Here is a 15,502-nt window from a genome sequence, read left to right as displayed (position 1 = left end):
GAGACCGAAACTTAGGATTTGTTTTACTATGATATGTTAATTGTATGTCTGTATATTTGCATAAACCGAGGAACACTGGAGACACGTGCAGGGCGACCATGGTTCATCACTAAGCCGCTAGGTGTTATGACATTCTTGACCGGGCGACTTGTGCAACAAAGGCGATTAGTGAACCAAATGACATTTGTGGCACGTGTAGACTCTTGACTTAATAGTGAACTTGTGTGACTTAAAAAAGTGTTCCCATTTATGATAGGACTTTACATTCATAGTCAGACTTTGTTTTATAGTAGGACTTGACTTGTTATAGGACTTTGTGTTTATTGTAGTACTTTATACTTAATCATATCCTGATAACATACTTATACATTGAATGACTTTGTGTCTGTTTGTATAAGACTTATTATTTAAAGTTACACTTTATATAATTATATTATTATTGATATGGTGTTTCATGTTGATGAAAATTGATGTATTGTTGTTTGATATGCATTGTGACGTTATAGCATAGGACTTCCCTGACATTGACTTTTAGGACGGTTTGGAAAAAGAATTAAACCCTTAATTATTTTTCTTAGAAAGGGGCGTATGTAACACTATTTCTGTATAGTCATCACTATTTTAGTAACATGAGATGCATTGTCACGGGCGAAATACATTTAAGACAGAAATCACGCACATTCGACCATATCTTGCGGTCAATAAAATATTAATTATACACGAACTGCTTATATAAACAGCTTATATAAACAGGTTAAATAAGATTATATAGTAAGAAATAATTTAACGACCAAAAAGTGATGGACATATTTTTTATGGTTATGAGTTTGTGTCAAAGTGATGGATAACGCTGTTTACTCCCTAAAACAAGTAGGTCAGCACCAAGGTCACCATTTTTGTATAAAACGGACCGTGTTGAAACCTCTTTTCGAGCCATTCAAGCCAAGCGGTTTTGAACAAGCACAAGTGAATATCCCAATTTCTGGCTTCACGGGATAGTACAAGAGAAACGGACATTTGGACATTTGTTTTTCTGGACGGATTATATTTTGTGTTGGTGTATCTTGTTTATTTCTTAACTGATTATTTCTGTCTCAATTTTTTAAAGAAGAATTACAATACAAATAAGAATAAAATACATTTACAATACAATTATCGTACGTGCTTTTACTTTCTATTTCAATATCCTTGAAGTTTCCATTATTTCTATCTAGTGTAATCGGTAACGGGATCTTTATTTACGTACGATACATTATTTGGTTCTTAACAGTTAATTATTCTGTCCATTACGGTCTTAGTGGATGTTGTATTTGTAGTGTTTCATTTTCAGTTAGTATTAAATGTTATCATTCTTCATTTTATGCAAATTAGCGTTAAGCGCTAATATTTTATAATCCATAATAGATGTAAATAATCAAAGAAGTCGACAGTGTAAACAGCCCATTTTATTCTCTGTAATATCCGAGAAAACACTGTGTTAATTTATTAAACAAGATAAACATTTGCATGCATAAATATCATTTATGATATATATATACGTACATATGCAACGATATTGATTCTTAATATATATTAATAAATCACACAGAATATTGTTCAATTTCACTAACAGTTTTCAGGCATTAACATTATTTTGTTAAATCATAAAATAAAGAAATTATTTATTTATGAGAAGACAGTACTATTTGTTTTACTAATATGATACTTATAAAATAGCAATTATCATTAATACACAATATATATTTATTTGGATATTGCGCAGTCAATCAACTTTCCTAAATACTCTACATTGAATGTAGGTGAAACAAATTAAAGCAGTAAACAATAATTTAAGTATGAATATATTTATTTGCAGCAAACAATAATTTAGGTTTGAAAATAAATAAGTATCAACAGCTCACCTGTAATATCCGAGAAAACACTGTGGTGAGTCCCCCGCAGTGTTTTCTTAAATATTCTTCCAGATGCAACTTTCTGAAACCTGATCAGGCTTTTCCTAATACGTTTCTCACGTGATCCTATGTGGTCTCACGTGGTACGCTGATTCACCTACTTTTTTATATTTGTTCGGGTCAAAGTTGTTAACCCTTGGTCATGGAACTTTCCAGAAGTTTCTATTGCTTACGTTTGCGTTCTTGATTTGGTAAACAATTTAGATTGGAATGTGCTATTCTTTGTTAGCTTAGTAAGCTGTTTTCTTATAGTACATCAATATGATAGAGTTTGTAGCTCACCTGGCACAAAAAGTATTCCGGTGTGGTTTTGTGAAAACTGGGCTTATGAACTGCGCAATTCCTTAAGTATTTCTAACAATGTACAATAGTTATTCTAAACAATATGCAATAGTTATTTTAAACAATATGCATTAGTTATTTTAAACAATATGCAATAATTATTTTAAAATTTTGTTAATTGAAATTAATTAAAACTTTATTAATTATGATTAATTAAAATTATTAAATAAGTTAAAGTGAAAATTTAAATATTACAAATATTTCATAAGATTGCGATTTTAATTGGATTACATCTTCCCCTCCTTCTTTTTAATTAGAATTCCTATTCTAATATATGGGCTGTTTAAATTTAACTGCTGTTTAAACAATCCCAGAACATTTAACTGTAAAATATTAAAGCATGCATACATGAATTTACCATATTTAACAACAATCGAAATAGATGTAATATATAGATAATAGGAAAAGAATTCGTAAACACACTAGGCATTAATCGTAAATGAAAATACAACAACTTTAAATATACACTCCGCCTGAAGTGTCTATAACAAAACAACAAATATAAACAGGGTTTCAAATAAACTATATTAGAGAATTAATACTTAGATCATTATTTGAAACATCAATAAGACAAAGATCAAGTACAACGTAATTGAAATGCACAATAATGACAAAGCAGTCTATATACATGTTAGTATTTGTTGGAAAACAAAAGAATTATCAAGTATTATTTATACAATTGAAAAGTTTGTAAGTTAATGTTTAGCATAGGTGACTTTAATAGTCACATTTAGTTATACATTTTTATGTTTAGTATGTTCATTTGGGTTCCAACATATACTGTTTTATTAGTTTCCAGTTGAAACATTTTACAGTATGAAGACATAATTTACAAATTTTGAATCCGTTTTGTATAGTGTCATAGGAGCAGAAGATATGATGGGGTGTATGGCAACAAGGGGTTCGACTTAAGAATAAATGAACAAGAGGATCAAGTTTTTTGAATTTTGGACGACAATGTTTCAGCGAAGCATGACAAACTCGACAATATGTGTTGTCAAAATCGATAGGGATCGATTGGCATTTAAGGGATTGTTTGTAAAGGCGAAAATGTTGAGTCATTAAGTTATTGATTTGTTTAAGATCTGCATTTAAGATGTCTGTAATGGAAAAATTGGATAAGGAGGGAGGTAGAAATTTTGATTGAAGAAATCTTTTGTGGGCTATTATGGATATTTGGGATTTTGAACCGAACCTTAAAATAATTGTTTGGCAGATTTGAAAATTTAGGGGGTGGATTTCATAAAGTAGATGGTCGAGCATTTGAAGATAGAGTATATTTATGTCGAAGTAGTCTATAGCAAAAATTAAGCTTGAAAATGAAATGTTAGGATTATTTAACATGTGGGTAAATAGTAATTTTTTAGTGCGTCTATGGATTTTTCTTAATTTGGGAAAAGTATTTAAAAAGTATTTTATGTGATGCAGTTGATGGTGATCTAAAGGGAGGGAAATGTATAAATTACTAGAAGAGTTGCCATTGTATTTAAATAATAACTTGAAATAATTAGAGAACAATATAAAAAATGAAATGTTAATAACAATATCCATTTTATGAAATTAATGAAATGTAAAATTGACAATAGGGAACCAAAAATGTAACGATAAAATGATATTATATATACAATAGAGTATCAATGAAAATACAAATTTAAGAACACAATTATGAAATACACACTATATTTATATGAATGATGTATTGTCGTGTGCGCCTGAAATGAGAACAGCGAAAGTATAAAAAAAATTTGAAGTATGTATGTAATGAATAAAATTAAAGTATGTAACGATTGACATCTAATATGAGAAAACATGTAAAATGTAGTATTTAATAATGAAGATTAAATTAAATCATTTCAATAATCTTCAAAGTATTTATAATGGTTAAATGGAAAAAAAAATGAAATATAACATTGAATAATTGACGTCAGAGTTGAAATCCATGCAAAATTTGACATCAAAGTTGTAACATATTCAAATATGATGATGACAAAGTGATAACTAATGCTATTCCACTAATGCTTTTCCATTTTTTTTTTTTTTATTTTTTTTTTTTTTTTTATTTTTTTTTTGCAGTTGAAGTTCGTTTATGTACGTTCCTTAATTCCGTTATGGACCAAGAATAGTTCAGTGTGATAGTTTGTGTTGAGCATTTGTCGGAGTTTGATGTACTGATAAATGCCAATTGACAGAGCAGATGGTATTTCCATTATTATATCCCCTGTAGCGTTCCGAAACGAAATTTCCGTAGTGTTAATGAGCAGTTTTGGAAACAATCCAAAGCGTATGCTGTTTATGTTCAGGGTGACAGGTAAGTCAATGATCCATTCTGATCGACAAGAAACCGAACTGACGATGTTGATATCAATACAATTTAAACCATTTGATACATGTAAAATCAAAAGAGTGCCACGTTGTCGTTTGAATATTTGCAATTTGCGAAGGATTGTTATTAGCAAGAGAACGTGAATCATGGCCAGAAAGACAAGAAAATGTTCATATTTCAGAGACTCATTAAGACTGTTGGTAAATTCCTGAAGTGGTGATAGCGTGGTGGGATTGTCGTATTTAAGATGTTGTGCCGCTGTTGGTTTTATTAGTGTAATTGCAGTTAATAGAATGCGAATTTTTCGTGAAAGAAATATCAATATGAGCGTGTTTCCGATTGTGAGTAATATACCTATGATTGAAATTATATCAAAAGTGGATAAACCTGATTCAATTGAGATTTCACCGTTAAGCATTGCTTCTGTTAGGCTATGGTACACAATTTGGTTTTTCTTTGCTCTTTTCACAAAGGTTTGCATGTCAATTTCTAATTTGTGTGACCGAGTTAATATATCCTGTGTGTTTTGATCGAAGGTTTTAAATACCGGTAATAATACATTTATTGGATCATTGTACGAAATGTTTTTCATCAATTTATCCAAAACCGTATTATTAAAAAATTGTTGGAGTAACGGTAAGTTAATTGGATATATTTGGTCGACAGTAGTATCGTTTGTCAAACATTTTGTGAATTGCTCATCAATACGTTGACTTTTTGAGACTAGTTTACATGCACATGGTACATCGATAATGCAGTACTTACAATCATCTATTGTTTTAGAACGATTTACACATTCCAATTTTAAATTTGATTGCATGTATGCAAGTACCTTAGAACTATTTAAAATTCTCAGCTCTGGTTTCAAGACGTTTCTTACTATCTTATATTCACATATATCTTTCGTTTTTGCATTGTCCCCGTGTTTCAAGAGTTCTACGAAACAATTCGTATTGAAATCGATTTCAAATATAACATTATGTTTACATAAAATTGTTGAACCTGCTGTCAAACAGTCTCTCAAGAATGATTCATCAAGAAAAGTGAATAATAGGTTTTTCCCATTATAAATTAAATACCTAGGTTTTGATGTGAATTCATTAGCATCTTTGTTTTTTATATCATTGTCAAGAGGAATTGGAAAGAAATTTAATTCATAAATTTCGTTATCCAAACTGTTTGTCAGTGGAAACAATACCATTATGTATATTGAGTTATTGTTGCGTCCATAAATAAATTCAGCATGATTGTAGTAGAATGCCAATTCAGTGCTGACCAATTTATGAGTCGGATAGTTGATTTTTAACGACGAAGCTATTTCTGTTAACGTTTGGGACATTAGTTCGGGGTTTATTATATGAATCGACAATTTACGATTGCCCAGTGATTCAATTCCTATGGCTAGCCTATCAAACTGTGACCTTATTTTGATCATTTTATCATTTACATCTAGTATTAATTTTTCAGCAGTTGTATGTTTATTTGACATAGATTCCATTTCGTCCACAATTTTATGCCTGACTGCTGAAGCATTCGCAACGAATTCATCGAATAATTTCATATGCTCGTGAACATTAGTTGCAAATGATGCCATTTCGCCGAATTCGTGCGTAAATGTGTTTGTTAAGAGATTAACTCTTTGTGCCAATTTATTTGCATGATCGCGTAATCGATTAAGTTGTGACGTTGTTGCAATGCCAAAAAGAGTTGAACCTAATTGTCCTATAAAGGGAAGTAAGGGTTGTGACTCATGTGTCTTCCGTTTATCTGAGATTGTAGGAATCATGCTACGAAATTTGTGTAACAAAGATTGTATATCATGTTCCATTAAAATCCTTAGAGTGTTGAATTCGACGCTTATGGTACATCCTTTTTCGTAGAAATAAGTGTCTCTACACAATGAATAATTTCTACCGATGTCACTATTGAATTGATAGTCCGGCATATCAAATCGAAAGGTATGCGTCCATTCATTATTCACGAAGTTTATTGTTTTTGGATCTGAGAACTTAACGCCATGGTTCATCAGCAATTGTTCGCTGTGTGCTCCCACAAGTGACAGGAAAAGTATAATGAATCGTGTGACCAACATCTTGCCTAAAAGAAAAAATTAACAGTTAATTTGTTTATCATTTTACCGTTTTCTTTTGTGATTTTTCTTTAGAGATTTGTTTATATAAAATTGTTTAATAAGTGCTTCTGATGTGTCTTCGTCATTTGCCCAACTGTTCTTATACTTTTTGTTTGTCCATTTTATCAAATATTGTCTTTGATTATCTTTAATTCTGGTTTTTAAAATTTTGTCAGCTTTGTACCATTTCTTGTTTGAATTTTTTGGTGGAATATCATTTTGATTTATTGTATTTTGTTTGTCAGTTGCCGTTATATTTGGCTGTGTATTGTCGGTAACGGTTTGCAGATTGTTTTGATTTTCTGTGTTATCATTAGTTTCTTTTTCATGGAATTTGAATGTTTGAGATAAATCACGTAAATCCTTTTCATCATGGTATCTTCTTAATCTGTTGATATTAACCGGAACTTTTAATTCTTTGTTTGAATATCGTTCTCTCAAAATATATGTGCCATTTTGTAATATTTTGGTTATGTAATAGGGTTGCTCTGAAAATTTTCGAAACAATTTTCTGGATTTATTTAAAGGTACTTTTTCTTGTTTAATAAAAACAAGATCTCCTAATTTAAATGGACGTATTGCAGTTTTGCGATTGTAAAACTTACGCATAACGTCACGAGAATTATTTATGTTTTCTTGTGTGATATTCCATATAAGTTTAAATCTTTGTTTCAATTCCTCAACATAAGTGTTTATTGAAGGGTTGGTATTAATTGGTGGAAATAATTCGGAAGTGATGGGTTTATTCATATGTCGGCCGAAAAGAATGTAGTACGGAGAGTATTGTGTCGTTTTCGGACATACTGTTGAATTATAGGCTAATTGGACACTGGAAAGCTTATCAGGCCAATCGCTTTCGTCTTTTAACGATGTACGTAGTATTGAGAGTAATGTAGAGTGTACCCGTTCTACCATTCCGTTACTCATTGGGTGATAAGATGAGGTTCGATGCCTCTTTATTTGAAAGAATTTATAAAGAACATCCATTATACCACTTAAGAAGTTTTGTCCTCGGTCAGATGTGATACGTTTGGGCGGTCCAAATATTGCAAATACTTTATGATAAAGTTGTTCTGCGATTTCAATAGTGTTTTGCGTTTTTAATGGTATAAATAGTGCGAATTTTGAAAATGCGCATATAACGCTTAAAACATATTTATATTCTTTGCTCTGTTTTGCTACCGTAACAATGTCGATGTGTAACATGTCAAATGGTGCGCTTGCAATAAAAGGTTCTTGTAATGGATATGGTTTATAATTGTGATCTCTTTTAAATATTTGACAGTTTTTACAAGATTGAACATAATCTTTAACTGCTTGATACATTTTTGGAAAGTAATAGAAAGTTTTGAGGGTTGCAAACATTCTATCAACACCACAGTGACCATTTAAATCATGAAAACTGTAAAGTATTTCACTTCTTAATGACTCAGGTAAAGCTAATTGTTTAATTAAAGTTTTTTCAGTTTGATGTTTCTTAGATCTTGGTTCGTAAAAATGAAACAGAACATTGTCAACTATTTCGTATTGGGTGCTTATATATGGAATTCGTTTTGCTGAGTCTTTATCATCAGGTAAATGACCGTTCTTTAAAAATGCATAAATGTCGCCGAAGTCTTTTGATGTAGCTTGTAAGTTTATAATGTCTAGTTGATTAGATGTTAAGTGCGCGTGTTGTTTGCGGTCATTGACTGTCTGGAGTTGTGAATCAGGTATGTGATCATTATCTGAGATAACACTGTTGTCAGGTGGAATGGTGCTAAGTTGATTGTCAGCAGAGATAATTGGTTGATGATTGGTGGGTGTTGTGTTGATTGTTTGTTTTCGCATTTTTCTTGTGAGAATGTTAACCTGGGAGCAATGATTATTTTGCGTTACTTGTATTGGTGCCAAGGTTTGTGGAGGTGTTAAAGGTGCGTTATTGTTGGAAAGTGTATGTATGTTTTCCTTGGATTTAACGTGGGTGTCTGATTTAGAATAGTTAATTCTACTAAGGTAATCGCTCGGATTTGTCTTGCCAGTTTTATAAATGATTTCATGATCATAATTTTCTAGTTCTAAAGCCCATCTATATAGTCTGTCATTTGAGTGTTTTGCTGTATGCAAAAATGTTAAAGCTTTATTGTCTGTTATAATTTTGACATGTATATTTGATATATAGACTCTACATTCTTTCAAAGCGTAAATGATTGCTAATAATTCCAGTTCACAACTACTGTAACGTTTTTCGTTATCTTTTAAAGCACGACCCCCATATAAAATAACATGATGACGGTTTGGAGAATCTTCCTGACATAAAATGAATCCTACTGCGGAGGTACTAGCATCTGTATAAATAGTGAATTCTTGATTAAAATCTGGTAATCGTAAAATTGGTTTTGCCATTAATGCTCGTTTTAAATAATTAAAACTTTTGTCATGTTCCTCGGTCCATTTGAATATGGTATCTTTCTTAAGTAATCTATTTAACGGGGCGACAATGTGTGAGTAGTCTTTTATAAACCGTTTTAAGAAATTTGTCATGCCTAAAAAACTCTTTAATCCTTTTTGATTATTAGGAATTTGGAATTCGTTAATTATTTTCAATTTGTCAGGGTCCATTTGAATAGTGTTTCCTTCAAATACTGTGCCTAGAAATGTTATTCGTTTTTGTGCGAAATGACTCTTTTTAAGATTTATTACTAAACCAGCTTCTTTTAGTTTATGTAAAAATTGAGAAAGTTCTTTGATGTGGGTTTCAATATTGTCACTCATAAGTATACAGTCATCCAGAAAAAATAGAAGGTTTTTGAAATTGAATTCTCCTAATATTTTTGAAAGATACAATGACCAATAAAAGGGAGAATTGCATAACCCATAAGGAAGCACGTTAAATTGAAAACATCGTCCTGTTGGTGAATTAAATGCAGTATACTTTTTAGAATTTTCGGCCATGGGCAGATTAAGAAATGCTTGTTTTATGTCTATTTTAGTAAAGATACTTGGCTTTTTCTCTGCGATCATATTTTGAACATCTACAATTGTAGGCATTTGATAATACATTTTCTTCGAAATTTTATTTAACAGTCGGTAATCAATGCATAACCTATATAATTGTTTATTTTCTTGTTGGTTTTCTGGTGAAATATCATCTGAATGTGTATGTTTTTTAACTAATACAATAGGGCTACTCCAAATTGAAGTTGATGGTGAAATTATATTTTTATCTAGCATTTTCTCTAATTCATCTTCAATGATTTGTCTCGTTTTGGGGTTTACCGGATATGGTCTTGAACGTATAGGTATAGCATTCGGTATCAATTCGATGGAACATTCAAAATTTTTAACAGCGCCGACATCTGTTTCTGAATCACTAAAAATATCTTGATATTGCTTTAAGAGATCGAACAGTTGCTGATTATTCGCAAATTCTTTTCCTATTTTATTATGTAATATTTGTTCTTTTTCGGTTGTCGTCTTAACGTTTCCACTTTCGTTACATTTATCTAAATTATTAATGTCATATATTTCGTTTTCATTTAAAATATGTATTGAAGCTAAAATATCATATTTATTTATCATTTTTTCTGTATCCGAGTTATTGTAAATTGGAAATTGTATAGTTTTATTTTTGTTGTCTGTAATACATAAATCAAGTTCCATGATATTTGTTTCATCCATAATATGTAAATCTTTATTCAAAAAACATTCTTTTAATTGAACAGGTATTTTCTGAAATGAATGAGGTTTAAGTCTTATCTTTTTATTAGCTTGAATACAGTGAATTTCATTTGTTATAAAATTGGTTTTGCATGTAATATTATCTTTATTTATTTCAAGAGTATTAGTCTCAAAATTTAATTTTGCCTCGTATTGCGAAAAGAAGTCTACTCCTAGTATTGCATTATTCGTTAAGCCTTGTACTATGTAAAACGGGTGCTCAAAGCGCGTGTTGCCAATTAGCATTGGGAGGTTAATGACCCCTTCTACATTGTACGAATTATCAGAAATGGCGGTCTTGACATGGAGATTAGATGGTAGGCATTCGTTTCGCGAAATGTTTGTGGAGGCGAAGAATGATTTGCTGATTACAGACATACTACTGCCCGAATCCAAAAGAATGTTTGTTGGGACATCTGCAATTGTTCCTGGTAAAGAATTATGAAAAAATGTGGATACTACCTTTAAAGCTAATATTTTACGTTTAGATTTAATACTTTGTTTTTGTTTATTTTGAGTTGTATGCGTACTTTTGTTAATTAAACCCTTTTTATTTATTTGCTCGTGTTTTACTTGGAATTTTGAATAATTTGCGTTGTTAAAATGGTACCTACTGCTCTGTCTTTTCCATCATTTTTTAGTTCGAAAACACATTGATTGGAAGTGATTGAATTGTTGGCAATTGTTGCATCGTTTATTGAATGCAAAACAGTTTTCTACCCCCCCTACAAGAATCGTATCCGCATTTGGGGCAAATTTGGTTTTGTGCATTTTGTCTGTGTACTTGTAAACGTGGGTTAGATACGGATCTATCGACTATTCGCGGTCTTTGATAGTCTAACGGTACTGACATCCTATAATTTTGGTTTTGTCGTGGTTGAAATTGTTGATAACGGCTGTAAGGAACAGATGGCATTTGATTTGGAAACATATGTTGTTGAGCGTAAGAATTTTCTACCGGTATATTTGGTATTGGGGTTGACTGTAAAGCATTAATTTCCTTAATTTTGATGTCCGCTTTTAAGGTTTTAATCTCTTCCAATAACGTTTGAAATTTTGTGTCAATAGCATTGACTGAAAATGACGTGGTCATGTCACAGAGTTTACAGTATTTGGCCAGTTCTGACAGAGATTCTGGCTGTCTTAAAATAACATCTTTCTTAATACTGTCTCTTAATCCATTGACAAGCAAGCTTACGAGAACTTTTTCTTCTAAGCCTTGTACATCAGTAGAAATTTTTAATGCTCTCGAGATATAATCATCACATGATTCATTTTCTCTTTGTTTAATAGCAATTAGATGATAATCTAATTCTTTAGTCTGAAATCGTTTAGCAAGTGCTTTGGTGAGTTCTTGATAATTAGATTTAATATCTTCGGTTAGATTATTGTAAAAATTCTCTGCATTGTCGGACAGGTAAAATGGAAGAACATTAGCGTACTCACCCCTATCAATGTTATTCATGCTACAAAATTTCTGAAATTTTGCCAGAAACGCTGGTAAACTATCATAGTCTCTGCCTGTAAAGCATGCTAACTTAATTATGTTTGGCTTAAACATTGTACCTCTTGGGTCTGAAGTCTGTGCGGTATGGGAGTTTCTCGCCGGTCGTTCCCCGTCTGTTGGAGGGTGGCCAGGTGCGGAAGGCGTCTGCCTACGTAAGTTAATATTGTCACTATTAGCACTTTGCGATGGAAAATTAGCACTATTAACACTAGGTGATGGGGTATTTAAGAAAAAGTTAGGTCTCTGCGAAATAACACTGGAAATTGGATCCTGTAGTCGTTCGTCGGGAAGGCACTGAAAATTACCATATGGCGGTGGTACTGGGTCGTACCGGAAATTGGATAATGGCTCGAGCAGCGATTCCATCGGTGGGTCCTGCGTTAATGGCTGGAGTGTTGTTTCTTGGGTTTCTTCGGTGTCTGATGCATCGGATTGTAATGGGTGACTTTGAAATGGGCTGTCATGTATTGTTACTCTTCTGATTGTTTTGATAGAATTTAATTGTTTATGAAAATCTGAACGTAATTGTTTTTTACGACGTTTTTCACTTGCAACAAAATCTTCGGGAGTTTGTAAATAAGGTTTTGACTCACTTGATGATTTTGGAGTGTCTTGTTTTGATATGGTAGTTGATGGGTGAAGTGGTTGCTCCGGAACTGTCGACTCGTCAGGTGGGGATGTTGGCGGCGTCAACTGTGGCGGTAGAGTGGCTGATAGGCGAGAACGTAAATTGTAGTGAGACATCTTGAAACATTTCTGACGATTTTTGTTGTGGAAAATGTTATTGTAAAGGAATTAAACTTTAGAACCTATTCTCCACCAGATATCGTACGTGCTTTTACTTTCTATTTCAATATCCTTGAAGTTTCCATTATTTCTATCTAGTGTAATCGGTAACGGGATCTTTATTTACGTACGATACATTATTTGGTTCTTAACAGTTAATTATTCTGTCCATTACGGTCTTAGTGGATGTTGTATTTGTAGTGTTTCATTTTCAGTTAGTATTAAATGTTATCATTCTTCATTTTATGCAAATTAGCGTTAAGCGCTAATATTTTATAATCCATAATAGATGTAAATAATCAAAGAAGTCGACAGTGTAAACAGCCCATTTTATTCTCTGTAATATCCGAGAAAACACTGTGTTAATTTATTAAACAAGATAAACATTTGCATGCATAAATATCATTTATGATATATATATACGTACATATGCAACGATATTGATTCTTAATATATATTAATAAATCACACAGAATATTGTTCAATTTCACTAACAGTTTTCAGGCATTAACATTATTTTGTTAAATCATAAAATAAAGAAATTATTTATTTATGAGAAGACAGTACTATTTGTTTTACTAATATGATACTTATAAAATAGCAATTATCATTAATACACAATATATATTTATTTGGATATTGCGCAGTCAATCAACTTTCCTAAATACTCTACATTGAATGTAGGTGAAACAAATTAAAGCAGTAAACAATAATTTAAGTATGAATATATTTATTTGCAGCAAACAATAATTTAGGTTTGAAAATAAATAAGTATCAACAGCTCACCTGTAATATCCGAGAAAACACTGTGGTGAGTCCCCCGCAGTGTTTTCTTAAATATTCTTCCAGATGCAACTTTCTGAAACCTGATCAGGCTTTTCCTAATACGTTTCTCACGTGATCCTATGTGGTCTCACGTGGTACGCTGATTCACCTACTTTTTTATATTTGTTCGGGTCAAAGTTGTTAACCCTTGGTCATGGAACTTTCCAGAAGTTTCTATTGCTTACGTTTGCGTTCTTGATTTGGTAAACAATTTAGATTGGAATGTGCTATTCTTTGTTAGCTTAGTAAGCTGTTTTCTTATAGTACATCAATATGATAGAGTTTGTAGCTCACCTGGCACAAAAAGTATTCCGGTGTGGTTTTGTGAAAACTGGGCTTATGAACTGCGCAATTCCTTAAGTATTTCTAACAATGTACAATAGTTATTCTAAACAATATGCAATAGTTATTTTAAACAATATGCATTAGTTATTTTAAACAATATGCAATAATTATTTTAAAATTTTGTTAATTGAAATTAATTAAAACTTTATTAATTATGATTAATTAAAATTATTAAATAAGTTAAAGTGAAAATTTAAATATTACAAATATTTCATAAGATTGCGATTTTAATTGGATTACACAATATTTAATCAAGAATAAAAGTTGTTATATGCTACAAAAAGACTTGTTGCCTTTTTATGCAAACTGATGAATGATCTACGAATCTGGGACATTTAAGTCAAATCAAAAAATTACACAACGCGACTTAAAACGAACTTTGGGAAACAATAGATTATCATTTTAGGCGCCGTGACGCAATATAGTCACAAAGTGCCACATAAGATAATCATTTTTGGCGACGTGACATAGGATAATCATAAGGTTCCACAATTTTTACATTATAATAAAACAATAATTTTATCAAACTGATATTAAGAACCGTCTTACTTTGTAATGAAAGAGAAATAGTGAATACGTTTTAGATCTATTTTTTTATATTTTATGCCTCGATAATTTGATTCTGCGTAAGGATATTTTTTTATTAAATATTGGTATACTCTAGACAAGTCTCCAGTACTCATGATACACTCCTGTTGCTAGCAAGGCTATGTTATGGGAGTGCAGAAAAGGGATATATGATGTGAAACGCAATCTTTGTTTATACGTTCTGTTGATATTTTCATCTTTCCCGCTTTATGATTATTTTCCTTATAGCTGCTTTTTGTGTTACGCTCATTTTTATTTCACTCTCTACATTGTGATCGTGCATTTAATTTATTTAAAAGATAACACCTTTTTCTTCATGGTGAGTAATCAACTGTAGGTTATGTGACTTCCAGTAGAGTATTGACGTCTATAACGCGTCTTCCCAAATTAATTGTTCACAGTTCACGAATATTATACGAAACGAATTCGTCAAACAAAAGACGTTTTCACTGAATTCAACAACATAAAATGTATTGCTGTCCTATTTTTGTAATGAAATGTCACGCAAGTAGTGGTAAACCATTGAGCATGAATATTCAAGAGGCGTTTCAATTTGTATATGAAAACCTTCGAATAGAACATATTGCCCCCTAGGTGCAAACAGGTGCCATGTGACTTTGAAATTAAATGGTATCTTTTTGCAGCAATGGGGGCGATATATAATCGTGTACGACCAAGACTTTCGCAATCAAATGCCGCCGCAAGATTAATTTCTCATTTGATTTAGTTATACTATTTTAAGTTTTTCAAATTTCTCCGGGCAATGTATTATGTAACTGAAAATTATGCAATTCAATTGTTGTCTTTTAGTTTTTAGTTTTACTGTTTAGAATCTTAACATATGTGCTAGCATTGTGACACCTGAAGGGTTTTGCAGGATGGAACGCGAGGGGAGATCGTAAGCGGTTGACAAGAACCGTCCAAACGAAGCTCTGTGAGGCAATTTGATTTTTTTTCAGTTAACATAAAATACCTGTGAACCTATCATATGAGAACACGTGTAG

At 31.7% G+C, this 15,502-nt stretch overlaps 1 protein-coding gene across 1 annotated transcript; it reads right to left on the bottom strand.

The window, feature by feature from the left end:
• Positions 1-2,727: 2,727 nt before the first annotated feature.
• Positions 2,728-12,862, bottom strand: LOC127848668 (uncharacterized). The gene is made up of 3 exons (XM_052381251.1): positions 12,548-12,862; positions 12,014-12,102; positions 2,728-4,006 (listed from the first exon to the last, which is right to left on the bottom strand). The coding sequence occupies exons 1-3, from the start codon at positions 12,696-12,698 to the stop codon at positions 3,929-3,931; spliced, it is 318 nt and encodes a 105-aa protein (XP_052237211.1). The 5' UTR covers positions 12,699-12,862; the 3' UTR covers positions 2,728-3,928.
• Positions 12,863-15,502: the final 2,640 nt, after the last annotated feature.

Source organism: Dreissena polymorpha, chromosome 10 (genome assembly GCF_020536995.1).
Source record: "Dreissena polymorpha isolate Duluth1 chromosome 10, UMN_Dpol_1.0, whole genome shotgun sequence".
NCBI classification, from domain to species: Eukaryota; Metazoa; Mollusca; class Bivalvia; order Myida; family Dreissenidae; genus Dreissena; species Dreissena polymorpha.
This window is presented reverse-complemented; position numbering and strand designations above follow the sequence as displayed.